The sequence below is a fragment of the Schistosoma haematobium genome, chromosome 1 (genome assembly GCF_000699445.3).
Source record: "Schistosoma haematobium chromosome 1, whole genome shotgun sequence".
NCBI lineage: Eukaryota > Metazoa > Platyhelminthes > Trematoda > Strigeidida > Schistosomatidae > Schistosoma > Schistosoma haematobium.
In genome coordinates, this window is record NC_067196.1 from 63,997,309 (window position 1) to 64,015,486 (window position 18,178).

Genomic DNA, 18,178 nt, shown 5'->3' on the forward strand with positions numbered 1-18,178 from the left:
TTATCATCTAGTCGTTTCTAGTGGATCCGACATTCAATGTGAGAAACATCGTTTAAATAAAGTCCTATTATTTGTAACTTGGAGATATAAGGATCCGACATTGTTTCGCGGAGGAGGAGAATGTTGGAGAATTAAAAGTTATGCATACTTTTTTAAAAAAAAAATCAAAACGCCGGGAACAGACATGTCAGTTTCTGTGCAAGAAAAAAGTGATAATTCTTTATTGCCTAGACGATGAACTAATCAGAAGCACAAGCCAGTCACTCAGTTACAGTTGGACCCTAGCACCAGATCCTACAAATCTGCTCAAAGGGGAGGTGTTAGCGGGACATAGACCGGATTAAAGCATGCTCAATTCACGATTGCTTTGGTGCACGCTGATTGGCTAATTCTTATCCTATCAGCACTAGTCGATAGTTGGAGAATACTCTAGAATCTTCTCATGTAAAAAAAACTATAAATATACTGACGTTTTCTCTATTGTGCTTCTGGCTTGCATCTTACTTCCATCTAACCTTGTTATTTGGAATATAATCTCTTTCCTGTTCAACCGTGTTCTGATTTGGGGACTTGTCGAGTGAATCGGTGTCCGAGAATACTAAGCAATAGGAATAGCTGGGTCATAACCGTAAGAAGAAAGAGATTATAACAGTGGCGACGGGGAAAAACTAAAGAAAAATGGCGATCTCTTTAGAACAGTTGCGGTTAATATTACAGCACCAGCAGAAGTTGTTAGCCTTGCAACAACAACTATTGAGCACACTTTTCACTCGACCAGAAAATAAGAAATCTGTTTATGATGCAGTAACAGACATTTCAGAAGCATATCTAGTGGAGGGTTCAAATCCCTTTATACCTGAATCAGAACGTAATATTTGTAACGTGTCCGGCTCACAGCAAGAAAATACTGTGCTGAATGCTCATAAAGTTGTGGCAATACGAAATGATCAAGAGCCAGACCCTGTAGATGAAGCATGGAGTCCAGAATTGAGTGAAGCACTACTGGTCCTGTCTAGCTCTGAAAATAAACTTCAGCTAGAACAAAATTATGGTCCACGTGATATCAGCCAAGAAAGCTATGGGGACTCGTATTCAGAAAATAACTGCAGTGACACGATGAACCCAATTATACCGAATGTTACTCAAAATCATTGTGAGACAGAAATTTATATTGAATCAGCTTATCCGATTTCTAATGACAATGTATCAGATATGGGTTCTCAGAATAATGCATGTAATTTTGGTGAAATTTCTCATAAAAATGGGGAAAATATGTCGGCTGAGTCAAATTATGGTCAAAAGTCTAATTTAATTTTGTTAGATGTTGATTTCCGTAATGATCCATTATCCACTGATGAAATTCCTAATGGGTTTGAAAGTAATGCTTCAGAAGAATTAAACTCTGACCTCAAATCAAAGGTCGTTCATTATCATCTAGTCATTTCTAGTGGATCCGACATTCAATGTGAGAAACATCGTTTAAATAAAGTCCTATTATTTGTAACTTGGAGATATAAGGATCCGACATTGTTTCGCGGAGGAGGAGAATGTTGGAGAATTAGAAGTTATGCATAATTTTTTTTAAAAAAAATCAAAACGCCGGGAACAGACATGTCAGTCTCTGTGCGAGAAAAAAAGTGATAATTCTTTATTGCCTAGACGATGAACTAATCAAAAGCACAAGCCAGTCACTCAGTTGCAGTTGGACCCTAGCACCAGATCCTACGAATCTGCTCAAAGGGGAGGTGTTAGCGGGACACAGACCGGATTAAAGCATGCTCAATTCACGATTGCTTTGGTGCACGCTGATTGGCTAATTCTTATCCTATCAGCACTAGTCGATAGTTGGAGAATACTCTAGAATCTTCTCATGTAAAAAAACTATAAATATACTGACGTTTTCTCTATTGTGCTTCTGGCTTGCATCTTACTTCCATCTAACCTTGTTATTTGGAATATAATCTCTTTCCTGTTCAACCGTGTTCTGATTTGGGGTCTTGTCGAGTGAATCGGTGTCCGAGAATACTAAGCAATAGGAATAGCTGGGTCATAACTGTAAGAAAGAGATTATAACAGCTATCATAAATGATATCTATCAGTGATAACAAGGTATGAAATAGATGTCACATTGCTGATTAACTACAATTTCTGTCCTACTGAATGATCATTCATGAAGGCACAAAGTATTTTGATCTGCACAGATGACTATGCTACCCGATACAAAGTAACTAATGTGGGTAAAATTTAATCACTGTGAACCATTAAGTTCGCTTTAGATCCTCAACGACATCCTCAAACTAATTTTTATTTCAATGACTAACCTATCTCATTAAAATCAAGCACATTTTATTTTTCCAAGTTTCCAGCACATAACAGGTTATAATATCTAGTGGCTTCTAAAAGCGTGCAGTAATTACTGTAAATTATAATTACCAGTCTACTAATTATTTTTGAGTGAGTGGCATCTACCTAAAAGTAGTGCAAAACAAACGAAAGATATTGTATAATAATTCAGCTATGCCAACATGTTAATGTAAAATCTTTTTTTAATATGCAAGTAAAATAGTTATTACAGTACTCACATGTGACGAAGCCTTCTGTAAAAGCCAAACAGAATGTAACCTGGTTAAGGAGTGATATGTTATAACCATATTAAGCGGTGCAATAACACCGATTATTTTTAAATGTACATCACTGACGAAACCTATTCCAAAGCCTCCATTAGATAGAGGAACTTTTAAGATAACAGGAGCAGCTTCATCAAGTGGGTGGGTGAGGCTGAACATTGAAAACAATGCACATGAACTCGTAGGTGTTGTGTTAGGATTGTCGGACCTGACTTCATAATTATTTGGCTGACGTTCAAGAAGTACAAGAGTATTCAGAGCCCAAACCTCTCTTATACGACATGGAATCCGTACCGTGTATTGTTCTCCCGAATCATCAATAAAAGTCATACGTTCCGACTCAAAAATAGACAATCCTTCTTGAATTCGTCCAGGTATATTCTCATTTACATGAGGCTACAAGTCAAGTGTATCAAAAGAAACTGATTATAATTCACTGTACTATAGATACAAAACAGTAAGGGAGGAAACCTATTAACACTATTTTTTACGTCCATTTAGGACCAGAACATAAAATTACTTACATATCCCAAGTCACTAGATGAAAGTCCGTGAAATCGATAAATTCTGAAAATTAACAAAGATGGATAATGGCTAGCAGTGGAAGCCAGGACGAAAACGCGCGTCCTGGATTCCACTACTAGCCACTATCCATCTTTGCTTATAATGCTTATAAATTAAGGCAATATCGAGGCAATACGCACGGTATACACATATGCCAATAAGAGACTCATCAATTGCAGTACTAAACATCGATGGGGAGATTCAAGTAAAACAATACCAAGTGGATGAATCTGAAAATTAACGTTACGATTAAGATTTCACGTAATGGAACCATACAGTAAATAATGATATTTCTGCACTTTTTCCCTTGTGTATTAATTTGGACAACCTGCGTTGAATAGCAATCGCACCAGTTGGTGTCGTGATACACACTTGAGATCAGTTGTGTGAATTTCATTGCAAAATACATATAGGTTTGTAGTACATAAAACAACCCAACCTCTGCAAACTTGATCAAGAACAAGAAGTTGATAGGACGGTTATGAACTACATTAGTCTTTTGTTGCTATTTCAAGATGAACATACAACCTGATCTGTTGCAGTCATTACAACTATTATTTTGGGTTAATTGTTACAGAGTTTCTGTGAGGTTAGATACAGTTGATTTGAATAGATAGCGGGAAATTACAAGTTTTGTTCACTGGTACTGCCAAACTACTGATGATCTATCTTTCTCTCAATTTTTTAAGGCTTTCTATTGTTTTCACTTCCTTGACTTGCGTTACTTTTTCTTCGCTGTGTCAGCTAACAATCAGACATGGTGGTGTGCATCTAATATGCTTATTAATGACCGACATGTACTGCAACTCATAAACTAAGCACAATGTTATGTGTTCGATATTAGAACAAATCTCATTCTTCTAGTGTCCAAGACCAAATAAAAACCATATCTACCAGAAATTTCATGAAGAATTCCCCTTCAGTAAACACTGTCTGGCACTTTGTAGCGACAAGGTTTAATAAAGGCATGATACAATTATTTGTGAGGCATTAATGCCTCTACACTATCCTGTTTTGCAATCTTTTGGCCTTTTCGAAGGAAGTTCAAATCTATCATGAGTGAATGCATGGATAAATAAGGAAAACGTCAAATCACATCTATAGGTATATAAGAACGTATATGCCGAACTTCCATTTCCTGGATGTTTCATTTATGTTAAATTTACTAGCACAACTCACCAGAAATCCCTGACCAGAATGAAGAGCAGGTAGAAAAAATGAAGATTTGAACGCATCTATGACCGGAGTATCGAAATTGAGTACAAGCTTCGGAAAGGAACAAGCTGTTTCTGTCCCACAGCTCCATACGATAGTATTTTGAGAGATATAGAGCTCATTGAATAGTCCACCAGACCCCCAAGTTCTCCAGAAATCAGAAGGCTTCAAAATCAGTGTTGTGAACACCAAAACACTTACCTGGTCACCTGATAAGGTGCTTGATCCATTGTGTATACTATCTTTATGACAAAACTCCAACAAGTACTGGCATCCGAGAGGAAAAACATCAACAACCGATTTAGCTGATATCATGGTATCTGACATTTATGCGTCTACAAGTACACAGACGTATCACATCAGTCAGTGAACATTGGTAAGTGTAGCGCACAGCTGAAATATAACCACTGTTTCTCCAGCAGTTCAATGAGGGTTTTACACCAACAGAGGTAAGCATTAGAAGTCAAACTGGTTCAAGTGGTTGTGGACGGAATAGAAGAAGCTTTCGCTTAACAGGCTCCCGTGTCTAGTAGCAGGGGATCACCAATACCTCCAGGCAGGAACCTAGGTATATTAACTATAATAGATTAGAAAAAAAGAAGTTGGTAACTCATAATAAGATGTTAACCGTAGTCCTTAAGAATAGGTCAGGTTTCCTCTTAAAGGACTCCTGGGAAGTCGCTTGAACTAGTTCAGTCGGCAGTGAACTCTAGCATTTGACAACTCTTAAGGAGTAGAAGTTGTGTCTATGGTCCGTTCTGCTATGTTGTATCTCCAATTTCTGGGTGTTACCCCTTAGGTTTGCATTGGGGCTAAGCCTAAGTAGGTGTTTAAGGGGATGTCCAGAAGTGTTAAGGACACTGTAAGCCATCAGAAGGTCACCACTAAGACGCCTATACTTTATTGGGTAAAGGTTTAGTGATTGGAGGCGCCCTTCATAAGGCTTAAATTTAAGTCCCTGAACTGACCTCGTTGTTCGCCGTTGGATACGCTCAAGGGTGTCCTTATCTATATGGAGTGAGGGAGGAAATAATATGTGGACGAATAAAACTATTGAAGATTATATGGAAAGTTCTTCCATCGGACTGGCCAAAAATGCGCTTCAATGTTACCAGTGCAAGATTTGCTCGAAAGGCACTTTTGTCACAGTTAGCGTAGGACTTCAAATCGTTGGGCACCAGGACTCTTAAATCTTTTTCGACTCGGGATACTACTAGAGAGGAGATTCCAAAATTGTAACTGTAGTCTGAGCCATGTCTCAGATGGACTACTTTACACTTTGAAGTGTTAAGGGTTAGTCCGTTATTGTCTGCCCAACTTTGAAGTCGAGTCAGATCCTCCTGAAGTGCCTGTATATCGTCTTGGCTGCGTATGTCTCTCCAAAGTTTCACGTCATCAGCGAAAAGTAATAGGTCAGACGATACCTGTTGTGGAAGATCATTTATATAAATCAAGAAGAGAAGAGGTCCTAATACTAAACCCTGGAAGACCCCATTAAGACATTCCATGGCCTGAAAGGAAGTGAAGCTAACCCTGACTTAAAAATGTCAATTTTTAGATATAAAGTGAGCCACCACAGTCAGCAGGTTGATTATACGAGAGTTACCCTTCCTGAAACCTTACTGTTGAGGTGAGATGAAATTTAAGGACAGTAAATAGTCATTTATACCATCGCATATCAGGGACTCCATGATTTCTGAAGGTATAGAGTGAAGAGCCACCGGTCGGTAGCTTGAAGGTTCGCTGAGTCGACCTCCTTTGAAAGTTGGTGTGATGTGAGTCAGCTTCCAATTTTCCGGTAGTTTGCCCCAGCGTAGTGAGTGTGAGAACATCACGCTAAGTGGTGTTGTCAGGATTGAGGCTGCTTCCCTCAGTATAGCAGAATGAACCACATCTGGGCCAAGAGAAGTGTCTTTTCTTCGGTGCTGAAGTTTCTAGTATACCAAGCTAGCGCTCATGTTCACTTCGGAATGTCCTGTGCAGTTGCAGATGAAGCTGTCATAAGCATAGTTGATGTGGGTCGGTTGAAATGTCCGAGAGTATTGTTCAACCAAAAGGTTAACGGCGTGACCGTCGTTATTGGTCGGGCCATTAGGACCTAGTAGTTGGGAAACTCCAGTTTTGGCTTGATGAAGAGAGGCTGCATAACGGAATAAGCTTTTCGGACTAGAGAAAAATTTATCCATAAGCTTTATCTGGTACTGAAGCCTGTCTTCTCTTATAGCCTTCGTGCATATGTTTCCTATATGTTTGTATTGCCTGCGCGCACCGTTGTTGTCATTTCGTTTGTACTCTACCCAAAAGTGCCTTTTGCGGCTTAGCAGGCAAAGAGTGCGATTCCTGATGATTGTGGATTGCTGATAGCTATGGGGGACTGTTTGAGGAACTTGCTGCTTTTTAACACATAAGAGCGTGTGCAGTAAGAAGTTCTAATGAGCATCCACATCAAGTTGTGGGTGAACATCCCAATCCACCTGCTGTACATAGTCCTGTAGAGCTGACACACTCAACCGTTTGAAATTCCAGCGCCTGTTGTTGGTGGGATATATTAGCTCAGTTTCGTTGACAAAACTGAAGGCTATAGCGGTGTGCTCACTTCTCCCCTGAAGTGCCAGGACTGAGAGGTTGTCAACTAAAAATTCTTCGTTTGTAAATACCTAGTCTAAGCGTGACGGTATCTGACTGTTTCTTGAACGAGTTGCCGACTTCACATTTTCGTATAATCCCAGATTTTCAATGAGGCTGAAGAACCGAGCTTCAGTTGAGTTTTCACCTCCAATATACGTATGTTCCACGAAATTGACTCTAGGGAGATTGAAGTCTCCTATTATCAGGTTATGAGTGAAACCAAGACGCGTAGAACGGGGTAATCCTTCCAGCACACGACTGTCATACTCAATGACCACAGTGGGCTTCCTATATATCAGAAAAAAAGAAATTGGTAACTCATAATAAGATGTTACCCGTAGTCCTTGAGAATAGGTCAAGTTTCCTCTTAATGGATTCCTGGGACGTAGCTTGGATTAGTTAAGTCGTCAGCGAATTCCAAGATTAGAAGTCAGATAACAAATTCCAACCCTCCCAATTTCTAATACACTAAAAATTCGATTTCGCTCGAAATAACTATAACTGAAACAAGTAAATTGGTGGCCTTATAATCTTCTAAATCTGAACTCATCTATTGTTTCCAGTGAAGAACCTGCTGACGTGAAATTAATTGACGAAAGAAGGGTTACAAAATGAATTGTAAAAACGTTAAGTATTGTTGACATGTGTGTACGTTACACTAGGAACATACTCTAAGTAAAGCGCCACTACTACCTAGAGGTGTTTGTCATGCCCTCTTATTTTACAGACTCAGTTGAGCCTTATTAAATTGAATGTTCATTCGTTAGAGTCCCATTACATTAGAAAGGTCAATTAGAGGGTGAAAGAACCAAGAACAGCAGCTTCACTGACCTCTGGAACATAAAAACTGAAGAGAGATATATCTGAGTTGATTATGAAGATGACACAGGTATTCAGTGTTTGACAACGCTTTTATCAGCAACGCCTTCTAATATAATTCGTTCTCACCCAGAGAAATCAGAAGACAGAGTCGAGGAGATCGGAAGAGTGTATTTGGCGATTACCAATATATCCGAATTCTCTGATCTAATCTGGCTAGCGATTGCGGTAGATGTTGAGCACGGCGTTACCACACGTGATCTGGTGCGGATGCCTGACCGAGCGCCTTCAGCTAGATGAGTCCACTAAAACATATGGTCAGCATACAATGTCGAAAACTTACAGGGCTATTTATTTTAGGGATTTATTTACCGCTACAGATCACTCCCCCCCTAGTGGGGCAGTGACGACCCTGAGACGTGGCCAGCCAGAAGTTTAAACTCAACGAGTTTGTCGTTGGTAAACACTCTTCTGATAGCTTACTAAGTGTAGCAGCGTCTGGTCGTCTTTCCTTACTATATGGGACCGAGGTACAACATAGTAAAAAAAGAAAAAGTTACAACGAAAATTTCGACTCCTCGTAAACTGCATCGTTCTTTTCCAGCCGTCCTGGAAAAGAAAAAAGAAAGTGTAAGTGCATGTCGAAATACACTCGTATGTGCGTAAAAACACAATGTCGGCGAAAAAATGGAAAATAAACTCAAGCACACGTAATAGCGTTAAAAAATAATTTTGTTTTTTTGTTTTTTTTTTAATAAAAATAAAAAAACATATAGGCATATTAAAATTGTTTTTTTTAATATTATATATTGTCAAAAGAAAAATCGAGATAATATAAAATGTCGAGTAGTGCCTTACGTGCAGTAGTCGTTTAAATGTTCTGGAAATCTAACTCTTCTTCCAGAACGCGTCGTTTTAAGTTTGTTTTCAGATACATTCGGAGTATCATCGCCAGTGTTGGTTTTCGGTTGAGGAATTACGAGTGGAGTCGTGTCGTTCGATTGTACCGAAGGAAAATCCACGTAGATAGGATTTCCTTCTAAATACGCTGCTTTTAGGCGATCGATGCTGATGCTATCGTTGGTTCCGTTCTTATCGATTATATAGTACTTAGATTCACGTTGAAGAACTTTGAAGGGTCCTTCGTATGCTGATTCGAATGGTCGTCGATGCGAGTCTCGACGAACGAAAACGTGTCTACTATATCGTAAGTCAGGTTGAACGAAAACATCCGTTGATTGTGGTCGAGTGGAAGCAGGTTTAACTGAACGCATTGCGTTTGTAAGCTTGTTCGTGTAAGAGGTTAGATCCATGTTCATTGAAGAGGATGAAGGATCCACGAATTCTCCTGGAAGTCGAAGTGTTGTTCCATAAACGAGTTGAGCCCCAGTGTATCCAATGTCAGCTTTCACTGCATTGCGGATACCCAGTAAGACGAGTGGAAGAGCGTCGGTCCACTGTGAAACGTTTGCTGCTGATAGTGAAGCTTTTAGTTGTCGGTGGAAACGTTCTACCAACCCGTCTGCCTGTGGGTGGTAGGCGGTCGTTCGGAAGCGAGTGATTCCTAGAAGTGTGGTCAGACGACGGAAAAGATCAGATTCAAACTGACGTCCGCGATCTGTAGTGATGGTTGAAGGGCAGCCGAAGTTTGCTACCCATCGTTCGACGAAGGTGCGGGCCACTGTTTCAGCAGTGATGTCCTTGATAGGTACTGCTTCTGGCCATCGAGTGAAACGGTCTACGCAGGTTAAGAGGTAAGAGTACCTATTTGAATCTGGTAACAGTCCTACCAAATCTAGATGAACATGGTCGAAACGAGCATCGGGAGTTTTAAATCAGCCTAAGGAACATCCGTTGTGTCTGATGACCTTAGATTTTTGGCAGCTTACACAGGAGCGTGCCCACTCCCTCACGTCTTTATTCATGCCAGGCCAGCAAAACCGTTCTGCTAAAAGCTTGATGGTTGCACGAACACCTGGATGCGAAAGTTTGTGCAATGTGTTGAAGACATTGCGTCGATAATGTTTCGGCACGATTGGGCGATCCCTACCTGTAGATGTGTCACAAAGTAGAGTTTCCTTACCTGTTCCCATCTGTTTGATGCGCAGTTTAAGGGATGTTGACGATAACTCGTGCTGAAGATCAGTGTCTTCTTTTTGAAGCTGGGCGAGTTTAAGAAGGTCGATTCCTTGGAAACTGTTCAAGGAAGTTATGAGAGATAAGGCGTCTGCAACTACATTGTTTGCTCCAGAGATGTATTGAATGTCTGAAGTAAACTCATCTTAAGATGAGTGTTCTGTGTCTCAATTAAATGCAGCTGGCTGCGAACAAATGTTAAGAATCTTTTTGACAAGTGGGACTATTAGTTTATCAGACACTTACTCTGCTTGTATGTCTTCCTGTTAAACTAGACGCAGAAGCATGGGAATACTTAAATGGGAGCAAAATAATAAAAGCATTGCAATATGGTACTAAGCCCATGTTATGCTTTGCGCAAGTAATAGTAGCTGACCTTATCTAATATTCATGAACTCAAGGTAAATCACAGCTGCATAAATTCTTTGTTAAAAAACATGTAATTTGGTTATTTATGAATTCCACATTTCTGACTAAATTCATCACTATTTTTTTCATTTAGAATGCAACAGGAGTGAGCCTTCACAGACCCTAAAAACTGTTTCGCCCTTGGAACCATGGCCCTATGGAACTGTTTACGGGAGACCCAACGAACAGCAGATTATAAAAAGGATGCTGGACGTCCATTTCAGTCTCACAACCACTTCCAGTATTTTTTGACTTCTTTTACTCTTTCGTTTGGAAAAAAAACAACAAAAACTGCAGCTTAACATTACCAATACAACTTTTAAACGGGAACTTGGTTTAAACCTTTGTTTCATATTCGACTCAATGAAAGTTCATGAATAAATTTTTGAATCTAATGCTACTTTGTTTTATCTACTTAATCGTTGCAAGAAACTTGTGATAAGCGAGCCTCTCACCACCTAGTTCATGTGTTCAAATGGTTGTGGACTGGATAGAAGCTTTCGCTTAACAGGCTTCCGTGTCTAGTAGCAGGGGGTCACCAAAACCTCCAGGCAGGAACCTAGGTATGTTAACAATAAAAGAGGAAAGAGAAATTGGTAAATCATAGTATGATACTACCCTCAATCCTTAAGAATAGATGCACTTGCCTCTTAAAGGACTCCTGGGAAGTCGCTTGGACTAGCTCGGCGGGCAGCGGATTCCAGCATTTGACAACTCCTAAGGAGTAGAAGTTGCGTCTACAGTCCGTTCTGCTATGTTGCCCTTAGTTTCTGGGACTAAGCTTAAGTAGGTGTTTTAGGGGATGTCCAGAAGTGTTAAGGTTATTGTAAGCAATTAGGTCACCTCTAAGACGTCTATACTCTAATGAGTAGAGGTTAATTGATTGGAGGCGCTCTTCATAAGGTGATTTGGTGCATATCTTTGTCATTTTCTTGGGAGACCTACAGACTCGGGTCCTCTCATAGCTTATTCTAACCACCATGGGTTGTCACGGCAGCTGATGGATGGACACGCGTTGCACATCCTAACCGTACCTGCTTCTTATCTTATAGCTTCTAATTCAAATGCCATATGACAAGCAAGCAATGCCCCTACCCGCACTAATGGAACACTAGTAACTCAAATGCACCACGTATGGTACCTTACACTGATTTAAGCACTCGCTTAGCTCTTTAGTGAGAATATTAATACGATCCTGCTGACAATCCCATGAACCCCCTTACCTCCATCAAAACAAATAAGTCTGTATTTACTGCATATAGCAATTTTATTATTCAAAAGTAAGATATAACAGTTAGAATCGGAGTAAAATGGCAGTATACAGCATATGCACGTGGTACATGTCTTCATCGATTAACTGAAATAGAGAATACGGATATTAGCTTAACAGGCTTATTTAGAAAGACTAGTGTCTAATTTGAACTTACTGCGTGAGAAAGTTATACTGGAACTACGAATGTTGTAGAAATAGAGTTTCTTGGGGCGTACGAAGCACTCAGACTGTAAGACAGTTGTCCAAAAATAATACGAATATGAAGGTGAAAATTTGCAGGCACTTTTCATCGTAAGGGTGAACATATTAGGTACTACTTGACATCATACCGTAAGAAAACACAAATTTGCGAGTGGGAAAATATGATCTATATGATCTATACTTTTTTACTCCCTGATCATGACCCTTCGGTTTCCTTTTATGGCCGAAACAGCAAACATACACTACACACTGGTAGCAGATTTCCGGCTTTTCAATGTTAAGCTTGCTTTAACGCACTGCGTAATGAGTACAACCCCTCTATTACTGCAATATGGCATATTTTTCATAACAAACCCTCTGCAATAGATTGATAGCATCTGTGACTTCATCAATAGTTGTCGGAAGTCTGGGTCCTTTCGAAATCAATACCGATATACCCTACTGCTGGGCACTCTGTATTAGGTTGACTCGTTGGTGGGATAGTGCTGTCCATAATACTGAAGAAAATTAAAAAACGCAGATTGTTTCCTTTCATTTTGCCGATAACATCATAAAGGACAGTTAGGAACGAACATGCGAACAGTTAGAGTCACAGGCGGCAGCAACAATTATTTATCTAAATAAAAACGAACTTCGGCTTCGGATATCTAGAAAACAATGTAAAACATAACCGATTGTCGTTTAAAAACGTAAGGTCTTATGTTAGTACTAGCCAGCTTAGCTGAATAAATACAGTGACTTCAGTAGCAGCAGGTAAAACCCAGAAAACAAAGCAAAATCAGGAAAAATTTTGCTCCAATGTTTAGAGTATTACACTAACTTATGGATTTTAGCACGCTGAAACATTAAATTCTGTAGCTACACAAAAGAAATAGCGGAAAAAACACAGAACGAAGAAAGCCGGCCGACATTTTATAACACAAGACTAGCCAGATTGCCTGAAGAAATACATTGACTTGAGTAGAAGCAGCAAAAACCCAGAAAACATCGCTCATTCGAAATAAACTTCACAACGACATATAGAACATTACATTAACTGCGGCATTTTAGCATACTGAGACATTAAGTTACGCAGCTACACAAAAGAAACAGCTGAAAGAAGCACAGAACGAAGAAAGCCGACCGCCATTGCTTACGAAGATGGCGGATGTAATAATTCCCGCCTCATTCTGATTGGTTGCTAAGCTGAAGGGCACATTTACGAAATTGAGTTGCGTTTAATTGCAGCCGGTTTATGGTCAGTGAAAAGAGTGAATTCACGACCTTCGATGTAGTGTTGAAAATGCCGTACAGCATAATACATAGCTAGGAGTTCCCTACCGAATGTGCTGTACCTCGATTCAGTGTCTAGCAACCGTCTAGAGAAAAATGCTAATGGTTGCCAGGAGTTGTTAACCCATTGTTGTAAGACTCCTCCGATTGCCGAGTCCGATGCGTCTACTGCGATACTAATGGGTGCTCGGGTGTCCTGATGTGCAAGCATTGTTGCTTTAGCGATGAGTTCCTTAATTGTGGAGAATGCTTTTCGTGCATTTTCGTCCAAATTGATGGATTTCGCATTTCCACGAAGTTGGTCGGTTAGCGGTTCCATAAGTAATGCTCATTTCGGTATGAAGCGTCTATAGAAACTTATCAGGCCGTTAAACGTGCGTAATTGCTTGAAGGTGGTCGGTTCTGGGTAATCCAGAATGGCCGCCACTTTGGTCCTAAGGGGGCAAATGCCTTGAGCATCGATAGTGTGTCCTAGGAAGTCTAATGAGTCGGTCCCGATTTGGCATTTCTGAAAGTTTACAGTAATGCCATGTTTTTGTAGTCGTTCGAAAACAAGATCCAGGTGCTTGAGATGTGTTTCTCTGTCCGGACTTGCGATGAGACAATCGTCAACATACGCATGTACGAAGTTGAGACCTTGAAAAACGTCGTCTATGAATCTTTAGAATGTTTGAGCATCATTTCTTAGACCGAAAGGCATTCGCAAAAATTCATAGAGTACGAAGGGAGTTATGATAGCTGTTTTCGGTATGTCGTCAGTAGCCATAGGGATTTGGTTATACGCTTTAACCAAGTCGATTTTCGAAAAGACAGTTGTACCTTTCAAGGTAGCTGTCAAACCGTGAATGTGAGGCAACGGGTAACGATCGGGAATGGTTTTTGCATTCAATCGCCGATAGTCGCCAGTTGGACGCCAATCGTTGCTATCCTTTTTAGGGACCATGTGCAACGGAGATGCATATGGGCTATTTGACGGTCGTATGATCCCTAAGTCTATCATGTGATCGAACTCGTTTTTCGCCAACCTTAGTTTTTCAGGAGCTAGTCATCGTGCTTTAGAGAATACAGGTGGTCCTCTAGTCATGATGTGGTGTGTAACATTGCTGATTACACACGGTAGTTTCGGTTGAGTTTGTTGTATCCCAGAGTACTTATCAAGTAGTGGTTGATAGAGTGGGTCTATCATATGCTTAATTATGACTGGGGATAATCTGCAACAGGAAAAGGAAGTTACGCAAACGGACAAATTAGTGTTTCCGTCTACTAGCCGCCGTTTGCGCGTGTCGATGATCAGATTATGGTGTTGTAGAAGATCCATATCAATGATTGGCATAGAAATATCTGCAACAACGAAGATCCAGTGAATGGGTTTACGTAAACTCACGTTAAAATAAATGTACCTTTTGCCATACGTAGCGATCGATTTTCCGTTTGCCGCCTGTAAGTTTAGAGCCGATTCGTGAAGCCGGTCGTTGGGATTCGCTGGAAGAACGCTAGCTTCTGCGCCAGTGTCGACGAGGTAGCGAACTCTCGTTGTCACATCTGTGACGAATAGCAGACGGCTATGTTCACCGACTACGGTTGCCGTTAACGCGTGCCGGCTTGGAAGTTTCCCAAGTTGTTTTTCGAGTCACTCGGTTTCGTGTTGGGAAAATTGCAGGGTTTTCTGCAATTTCTGGAAAACTTTCCATACTGGTTATGATACCAGCACCAGTCGGGGTTATCCGTCTCTCGTGGTCTAGAGACAGTTCGCTTACGTGAAATGCTTCTACGTGGAGTTTGCGAGCGATTACGGTCGTTACGAAGACTAAGATAACGCGTGAGTGTATGACATAACTCGGTTATGTCATTCTGAGTCGTTTGAGGCTTTTCTTTGACTGAAAAAACCTCTGTCGTAGAAGATTTCGTAATTTCTAAAATGCGGTCGGCAGATGCAGCCAGCTCGTCTAAGGCGTTGTTCTGGAACGAGACCAGAACTGCTTGCACCTGTTGGGGAAGTTTTGACAAGAAAAGTTGTTTGAATAGACCTTCGTCGAAAGTTCTTAGGCCTATAACCTCTCTCATCCGTTGCAACATGTCCGTCACAGAACCGTGTTGCAGGTCGATGTTATTGAAGAGTTGATCTAACCTTTGTCGATCGGTTAGGTCTCCTCGTTTAAGAATCAAACGTTTCAAGGTTACGTAAGATTCGGAAACATCACTAGTGAACATACTAGGTGTTACGTACCTGTTGAATTTGCGCGGTAGTGCCTTGACTACTGCGAGGAATTGTGCACGTGTGTCGTTCACGCCGTGCTCCTGGAAGTCGGCTTCTGCGTAGCAGAACCAGGCTTCGATATTGTCGGGCCAGAAAGGGATCAGTTGAAACGAAGGCGGGACAAAGTCATTAGCTTTAGTACTTTGGGTGTCTGTTCAGTCATGATGAAATATGAAGTACGATAATGAACGATGGGAAATATATATATATATCCAAGAAAAAACACGAGAAAAAACACGATGTTTAAAAAAATAAGGCAATGATGTATAAAAATCCCAAAAAGGGACAGACTCACAGTTGCAATTAGGTGTGTCAGATCACGTCGGTCTCACCAATGAAAATGACACAGGTATTCAGTGTTTGACAACGCTTTTATCAGCAACGCCTTCTAATATAATTCGTTCTCACCCAGAGAAATCAGAAGACAGAGTCGAGGAGATCGGAAGAGTGTATTTGGCGATTACCAATATATCCGAATTCTCTGATCTAATCTGGCTAGCGATTGCGGTAGATGTTGAGCACGGCGTTACCACACGTGATCTGGTGCGGATGCCTGACCGAGCGCCTTCAGCTAGATGAGTCCACTAAAACATATGGTCAGCATACAATGTCGAAAACTTACAGGGCTATTTATTTTGGGGATTCATTTACCGCTACAATTATTAGTGAATTACAAATAAATTTTGGTGCCAGAATTGAAATCACATTTCCTTGATATTCTAGTCTTACTCTTTAGGTGCACTAATCGACGGTGGTTCGAAAGTGGTGCATCGCAGAATTTGGAATTTACATACACTTTGACACACCGTTTAAATATATCTTCTAATTCCTTCAATAGTTACCTATGTTTTGTCTGGCCTTGAGGTCATTTTGTAAGAAGGAATTTCAGACGGTAATTTTCCGAATGCTGGGTATCCGCGACACTTTCATTGGTGATTTGAACGTGAGTTCGGTGCAAATGGTAGGCTGGATGCCTAAAACTAGGGGTGTGTCCATTACAACTAGTGCGACCATCGTAGCCATCGAAGACTTGCAACTAAATTTATTCTAAGGATTTGTTAACAACTTAAACGACACCGACCATATCACAAAAGCTGTCTCAGTATCGCACACCGTCTTACTGTATGTTTCTTCCCATCAGCATTCTGGAACTAACGGTGCATTTTGTATCTAAGTGTTTCTTCCCAGGTTATCAGATAAGTCGACTCGAACTACTAAAAACTGTTTTCAGTGTTTAATAAAGACCTCCTACATTATAACACCTAACCACATAAGAGATACAACTCCTAACCTACTCACCTCACTAAGAGGCTCTTATCTCTGAAAAAGACAGTACAGAAGCATTTGAAATGGCATGAATGATTATTGGAAATAGTTGAATTTGGCATACGAACTGGGAAATCCTGGAAGCGTTCACTTCGTACTTCAAGAGTCACAAATGGACCGTTATTTAAGCTAGAGATAAATCAGTGTCAACACTTTGAGTTATTGTATTTTAGAATTTTAAACAAGACACGGAAACAGTTACAAGGGAATTATTAATTGGCACAAACGATACAACACGATAATTAGGTGTCAGTGCAGATAGAACCTCTTACAAGAATTGAAAAGCGGTAAATCTGATTCAATCGTTCAACAAGAGGCTGTCAGTTTACTTCAGGAACTAGTAGTTGTATAATTCAACCAAACAAAGTTTAAAAGATAAAGGCATCAAGGTGACTGAGGAAACTGTCCTTCAGTTGATAACTAACCTCAAACCTTGTAAGATACCGGGCCCTGACGGGTTAAATCCACGGTTGCTGTCATCTCTTGCGGACATTATTTCAAAACCGCTCTTGATACTCTTCAACATGCCCCTCTCACTCGCTCAACTCCCTAGAGATTGGAAGGACGCTATAGTTAGTCCTATATTTAAGGACGGTCAGCGACAGATAGTATCTAACTACCGGCCTGTCAGTCTAACTAGCATAGTCGTTAGGTTACTCGAAAAGATAATTCGGGTTAGGTTGCTAAGCCACATAGATTTACACAATCTGTTAGCTCCTGAGCAACACGGATTTCGTAACAAGCGTTCATGCTTGACTAACTTGCTTATTGCGAGGGAGGATTGGACAGCAGCCCTAGATCACGGTCTGTCTGTCGACGTGATATTCATAGATTTTAGTAAAGCGTTTGACAAGGTTTCACACGTAGGTCTTATGCAGAAGCTCACGAGCTTCGGAATAATAGGTACTGTACATGAGTGGATAGGAAATTTCTTATGTGACTGCAGACAGAGAGTTAGGGTCAATGGAACGCTATCCGATTGGAAGCCGGTCAAAAGTGGTGTACCCCAAGGCACCATCTTAGGCCCACTGCTCTTCCTTCTCTACGTTAATGAGTTACCGCTGTTACTTAGGTCGTCGACATTATTGTTTGCGGATGACGTAAAAATCTGGAGAACAATAAAAAGTGCGGCTGATCATGTGGATCTTCAAGCTGACTTAGACGATTTAGTTAGATGGGCTCGAGAGTGGGGCTTAGAAATCAATGCTAGGAAGAGTGTACTAATGCACATCGGTCACGGTAATAGTTACCGTTACACTATTGAGGGTAAACCTCTTCCATGCGTTCAAGAGCATAAGGACTTAGGGGTAATATTAAGTCATGATTTAAAAACAACTGCGCATTGCAAAGCAGCCGCTGTCAAAGGTTTTCGTGCGTTATGGTCACTTCGCCGAGCGTTCAAATCTTTTGACGAGGAAACGTTTCGAATTTTATATCCCACATATGTTAGAC

At 40.6% G+C, this 18,178-nt stretch overlaps 1 protein-coding gene across 1 annotated transcript in view; it reads right to left on the reverse strand.

The window, feature by feature from the left end:
• Positions 1-4,673, reverse strand: part of ANAPC1 (Anaphase-promoting complex subunit 1) — a 53,231-nt gene extending 48,558 nt beyond the window's left edge. Inside the window, exons 1-3 of the mRNA XM_051208471.1 lie at positions 4,608-4,673; positions 4,371-4,571; positions 2,583-3,023 (exon numbers count right to left, since the gene is read on the reverse strand). Of these exons, the coding sequence (XP_051074802.1) occupies positions 2,583-2,957 (375 nt within the window). The 5' untranslated portion in view covers positions 2,958-3,023; positions 4,371-4,571; positions 4,608-4,673. The remainder of the gene's footprint in view (positions 1-2,582; positions 3,024-4,370; positions 4,572-4,607) is intronic.
• Positions 4,674-18,178: the final 13,505 nt, after the last annotated feature.